Source organism: Benincasa hispida, chromosome 10 (genome assembly GCF_027475165.1).
Source record: "Benincasa hispida cultivar pf3 chromosome 10, pf3_genome.v1.1, whole genome shotgun sequence".
In the NCBI taxonomy this organism is placed as follows: domain Eukaryota; kingdom Viridiplantae; phylum Streptophyta; class Magnoliopsida; order Cucurbitales; family Cucurbitaceae; genus Benincasa; species Benincasa hispida.
In genome coordinates, this window is record NC_143487.1 from 51557657 (window position 1) to 51563911 (window position 6255).

At 24.5% G+C, this 6255-nt stretch overlaps 1 protein-coding gene across 1 annotated transcript; it reads right to left on the bottom strand.

Moving 5' to 3' along the window:
- Positions 1 to 1072: 1072 nt before the first annotated feature.
- LOC120088635 (organ-specific protein P4) lies at positions 1073 to 2773 on the bottom strand. Its single transcript, XM_039046052.2, has 2 exons — positions 2616 to 2773; positions 1073 to 1439 (listed from the first exon to the last, which is right to left on the bottom strand). The coding sequence occupies exons 1-2, from the start codon at positions 2661 to 2663 to the stop codon at positions 1179 to 1181; spliced, it is 309 nt and encodes a 102-aa protein (XP_038901980.1). The 5' UTR covers positions 2664 to 2773; the 3' UTR covers positions 1073 to 1178.
- Between the last annotated feature and the right edge of the window lie 3482 nt (positions 2774 to 6255).

Sequence of the window (6255 nt, forward strand, 5' to 3'; positions counted from 1 at the left end):
AGAGAAAACTTAATGACTGCACTTGCAATTGTTTCATATGAATGGCAGACATTTTAAATCGAATGAAATTAAGTAAACAAGTCGATATTCTCTATGAATAAGAATTATGAGGATGATAATCAAGTGACATAGGTGTGTATCGACGTTGTACTTCTTTAACGAGATAGATATATGCTAATTAGAGGACATAATTTGAGATACATATATCGAAAAGTGAATTTGACTTGTACAAGTCACTACTAGTATAACATAATAAAGACTCTAAATAACCTTCAAATATAATACACAAGGCTTTGTTGATTGGTTATATTGATGTATGCCTTGGCAAGCAAATCAAGTAAAACAACACTCAAGGAACACCATTTTATGCATATTGTAATCCACAAAATTACTTTTAGTTTATATTTTATGGTTATTAGAGAACATGCATATATTTTGAGTTCAGATCTAACGATTATTACGAGATAATCACATTTTTTGGTAGATGTAGATCAACCCAATTCATATCCATCCATTTTCTACCAAATGAAAAGTTTGCTACACACCCATACAATTACATATAGTTTCCTAAAAGAAGAGTCCCAAATAAAATAGCAATAATTTAAACACACAAAACCTGGAATAATAATATATATGATATATATAAGAAACATAATATATCAATAATTCAAGAAAATAATCATCAAAATCTCAAACAACCCAGATAACCAAATAAAAGAAAGGATTAAATATAAAAAAATACCTTAAACTTTATCATTTATTTCAAAAATACCCTTATACTTTCAAAAGTTACAATATTATTAATTACCCTTGAATTTTTTTTTGTAAACATTTCAAAAAATACTATTTGAAATAAAATAATATGCGACTACGAAGATATACATCACCACATCATTTTAAGTCATTGTCTCATGCATAATTATACTGTAATACTTTTTGAAAAGTCTATAAAAATCATTTGATGGGTAATATTGTAACATTTTTGAAAGTAAACACAAATTTCTTCGAAACAAAGGATAAAGTGGAAGGGTATATATATAGAGAGAAAAAAAGCACACAGTGAATATAATAATTTACAGAAAAGGTTTGGAAGGTCTTAATTAATAATATATGTGTGATAGAATGAGAAAATGGAACATTTGTGGTTGGGGATATATTTGGGAATTAAGAAGATAATTTCATGGGGATGAATTGGGAAGAGTGGGGTTGATTTTGAGATGATGATTATTGTTATGAGTGGAAGCATGGGCAGTATGGTAAATTATAGCATTTGGATGAGGATCAAAGTTGGTCATAAAATGCTCCTTTTTGTTGTTGTCCACCAATGAATTATCATCCAATAACGACTCTTTTAGTATATCTGGAATTTCTTCATCTTTCATTATCTTTTTCCAATATTCTCCTTCTTCCTTCCTGCTTCCATGGCTTATTTCTCCAATCTGTCACTCCAACAATATCAAAAACATAAACCCCTTCAAATTCTTCATCTCCTTTAGTTATCATTTCAATTTTTATTTTTCGTCTTTTGTTTTTTTCTAGCTTATATATTTTGTTATATAACACAAAAACGTGATTTGAATTTTGAAAACATTTGTAAGATAGAGATAACAAAATTAATAATACAAATAATAAATAAAAGCCATATTTGATTATTAGATTCGTTTGATAACCATTTACTTTTTAGTTTTTAGCTTTTGAAATTTATGCTTATAAACACTATTTTCAATAATTCTTTTCTTTGTTTTAAGGGTAATTTAAAAAATCAGACCAAATTTTGGTTTTTTCCTAATAAAAAATAGTTTTTGAAAAATTTGTTTTTATTTTTAGAATTTGACTAAAATTTAAATGTTTAATTAGTAAAAGATGTAGATATAGTAATAAAAACAAACAAACAAAAAAGAAAAATTTTCAAAAACCAAAAAGCAAACTATCAAATGAGGTCTTAGTTTTTTGTTTTTGATTTTTGAAAACTAAGTTTAAAATATTACTTTTATCGATTGGTTTCTTTATTTTGTTAGAAATAGTTTTTTTTTAAAAAAAAACTTGATTTTTTAAATATGTGAAAACAATATATGAAATGTAAAAAAATATAATAATAATAATAAAAATTGAAAAATTAGAAAATTAAAAACAAAATATTTACTTGTTTTGTTAAACAAAGACTTTATTTTTAGGTTTTAACTAAATCATCAACAAATAAATAAATAACTAATGCCCAGATTTTATTTATTTATTTTTGAAAACTGATCTGTTTAATGAAAAATTCCTCCATAAACAACTACAAAATTAATTCTTTTTGCCTAAAAAAAAAACCTACATAATTCTGTTCTAGACAAACTATATATCAGAGAAAAGGAAACCTCCTTTTCAGTTTTGTAATTCAAAAAAATCTTTTGACATATCCTTTTTTTTTTCCTTTCTCTTTGAATTAAAAGTATATTAATTATAAGAAATTATATAATTGAATGATTTAAGATATTGGTATGAGTATTCACAAATCTAAACACAAAGGAAATATATATATATATACATATGATTTAGAGTTAATCTAATAGTTTTGAAAAAGAAAATTGAAAAGAAAATGAAGAGTAAATTAGGGAAGATGGAGAGCTTACCAGGAGGAGAGAAAGAAGAAGAAGGAAGAAAGCAACAGAAAGCTTCATGTTTTTGTCTCACAATAGCTGAAGGCAGAAGCTATAATTATTTTTTTGGTTGGTTTTCCATTTTATAGACAAATTATTTTTGGGTCAAAACATTTTAATTATTTAATTACTGGAACTACACTTATCATAAATATTTTATTTTTATGTATAAATGGAACTATTCTCAATAATTAAATTTTCTAGGGTTTTGGGAAGGGGACAAAGGCAGTCTTATTTTTTTATTTTTTTATTTTAAAAAAGCCAGTGGTGGCTTGTGTGAGGCAGAGGATCTTTTAAGTATAAAATTCCCTTTCTGTGCATTTTCTCAACTTTAAAAAGAAAATGTATTTTTTTTTTAAAAAAAAAAGAGACCATCAATAATGAATTTGGGAGAGATCGAACTATCAACTTTTAAAAAATAATATTTATTTATTGAATTAGTTCGAATTTACACCGAATTCGTCTATTTATCATCTTATTTTATTAATTTGAGTTAGATAAAGAATTTTTTTAAAGAAAGATATTTAGATGCACGTTGTGTTATATTTGTATCTTTGTGCAATTTACTTAATTGTCCAATTAAAATATATTGTATAGTAAATAAATTTGTTTTTTAAAATAAATTATTATTTACTATGTAATAAATGAAGGTCCCATAAGAATAGATTGATCATTTCCTAAAATGGTGCATCATAAGAAGTCAAATTATATAAATCTGAGGATTGTTTTTAAATATAGGAAAATAAATCAAAGTATTTATAAATAGTAAAATTTCACTGTCTATCTACGATGGACTGCGATAAACTCCTATCTATATCTATCTTAGTCATGATCGACACATATAGTAGTTTATCGCGATTTATTAGACTATAAAATTTTGCTATTACTTATAAATATTTTTTAGGAGTTTTATCGTTTAAAATAATTTTCCTAAATCTAAACCGATTTGTTTACTTAATCTAACTGCATACTAAAACAAATCTGTATTTCTGAATTTAAACTATATAATTATAGGCTCTTGAACCCTAATTTTCATGAAACAAAATACTTTGTTAAAAATAGATGTTTGGTTCATTTGTTGGACTTGTATATTTTGAAAAAGAAAAAAAAAAAAAAAAAAGTCTAGCTAATTGCATTTTTTTAACTTAAATCAGTCTGATTTTAATCCCATGTGAGGTAATTCAAACTTCTAAACCTCACCTATAAATAATTCATTAACCACAACTCTATAAACATGTTTTTAAAAAATAAACGTACAGTCAAGTAATTTTTTTATTTTTTAATTTTTAATTTCAAGTATTATAAATTAAAGTCTTGTTTAGTAACCATTTCGTTTTTTTTTTAAAATTAAGTCTATTTTTCCAATTTGTTTTTATAAAGATTTGTATTTTTTCTTAAATTCAATGGTCGAATTGTTAGCCAAATTCTAAAAACAAAAACAAGTTTTTAAAAACTACTTTTCTAGTCCCCTTTGGTGACCATTTCAATTTTTGTTTTGAGTTTTTGAAAATTAAGCCTATTTACTCACCATTTCATACAATCATTTGCATCTTTCTTAAATATAATGGTTGAATTCTTATTTAAATTCTAAAAACAAAAACAAGTTTTTAAAAGTTACTCTTTTTAGTTTTTTAAAATTTAGTTTGATTTTTTAAACTATTGATAAAAAGTAAATAATAAATGAAGAAACTTAGAGATATAGAAGTAATGTCTATAGGATTAAATTTCAAAAACAAAAAATCAAATGGTTAAAACCAAATGGTACAAACCGACCCTTAGTTTTAGAATTTTGATTTAACTTTATAAACTATTGATAAAATGAGATAATAAATAAAGAAATTTGAAGGTGGAAGTAGGGTCTATAAGCTTAAGGCCCGTTTGGATTAATTTGAAAAAAAAATGTTTTTCAAAAAACTCATTTTTAATTACACACTTTTGATTTAAAAAATTTGTTGAAAATCACTTCGAAAACTATTTTGAGTGATTATTAAACACTTCAATTTTTACCAAAATGACTTATCTTTTAAATTAAATACTTAAAAATGTATTCCAAACACACCTTTAATTTCCAAAAATATATATTTAAAAAAAATAAAATGATTATCAAATGAAGCTAAACCTCTATTTTATGGTGGATTTGTAGAGGTGTTATATAGAAGTTAAATTAATTAGAACATAAAGTCTTCTATATGCAAGAATTCAAATATTAAAGTCAATGTCTCAATATCGTTATATCATTACTTCAATTCCGTAGGTATACTGATCAAATATGACTATGGAAGATATTAACTTATACAAAATTCATAAATAAATAGTTAAGTTGTTTTAACTTCTACCGATTTTAAATCTTAATATTAAGACTTATATATATTAGTGATTAATCAATTATATTTCATTTGTTATCAAAGCAAGCAACTTGTATATAAATATATTAGAAACAAGAGGTCTGTCGTTCGAATTTTCTTCTACTAATAAAATAATATTTTGTATGTTTGATTACTATATGTTATGACAAAAACGAAATCAAGAGAAAAAAAACGTAAATAGAAAAAACAACATAGAGATTTACGTGATTCAACAACCGTGTGTTAGCTAGAGAGAGAGTGGTTTATTATTTGACGAGAATATCAGAAAAATACAAATATGTCAATGAGATTAGAAGGTTTATAGACACCCCTTTAAACCCTACGTCCAAAATGTTAAATAACATATCATCTATATACAACTTAGATTTTTTTGAAACGTTGACTCTATATTTGATCATTCAAAACGTTAGATAACCGAATTTACAAGACATTTTTAACATATTATTTATATGAATATATCAAGATATCGACAAATATTTTAATCGAATTTGTGTATGTTTACTGGGGTGGTCTCTAACTTGGATGGGTATCATGGGATTAATTTGAACTCTCTTTTTTCAAGGGAAGAGAGGGAGAGAGAGATAAATGTTTTGTTTATTCTTGGTTTGGCTTTGTGCATTGAACTGTTGGCCACTGAATCTGATGATATGGGATAAAAAGCAAAAGGGTCTAAAAGAGTAATGAAAGTTTGGTTTTTGGTTTGACTTAGTTAAAAAAAAAAAAAGAATATTTCTATTGAAAACTCCAACCCAAATGAGATACCATTTTAAACTTTGAACCAACTGGTAGAGATAGAGATGAGTGTGCTTACCGTATTAAATTTTCATCGTTTTCTGGATTCAATATCGATATAAGGTGTGAATCGGTATCTCCGTTATATCATAGTTACAAAATATTACTAATGTAAGTATAATATAAATAATAGACATGCTAGCTTTTTTAAAACATCACAAAAAGTTTATGTATTGATTTATATTTAGGGTTGTTTTTAAATATAAAAAATGAGTCAACTTATTTATAAATATAATCAAATATCATTGTCTATCTGTTTACATTTAAAAATATTTTCAATAACTTTACCCTTTAAAATAATTACTTTTAAGTTTTTTTATTTTTATAATTTTTTTAAATTGAAATGGTTATTTTAGTGATATTTTCATCGAAATTTCAGTATAATTAAGACCTGGAGAAGAAACCAAAATCAAATTAATTTTACTTTCATTTTGGTCCTTTGGTTTTCTTAGTGG

What these genes read in the sequence shown, in the direction of transcription:
- LOC120088635 (XM_039046052.2), bottom strand. Translation starts at nt 2,663, where the DNA reads ATGAAGCTTTCTGTTGCTTTCTTCCTTCTTCTTCTTTCTCTCCTCCTG. An exon ending in TTCTTCTTTCTCTCCTCCTG is followed by an intron (nt 1,440 to 2,615) that starts GTAAGCTCTCCA and finishes TTGGAGTGACAG; the next exon opens with ATTGGAGAAATAAGCCATGG.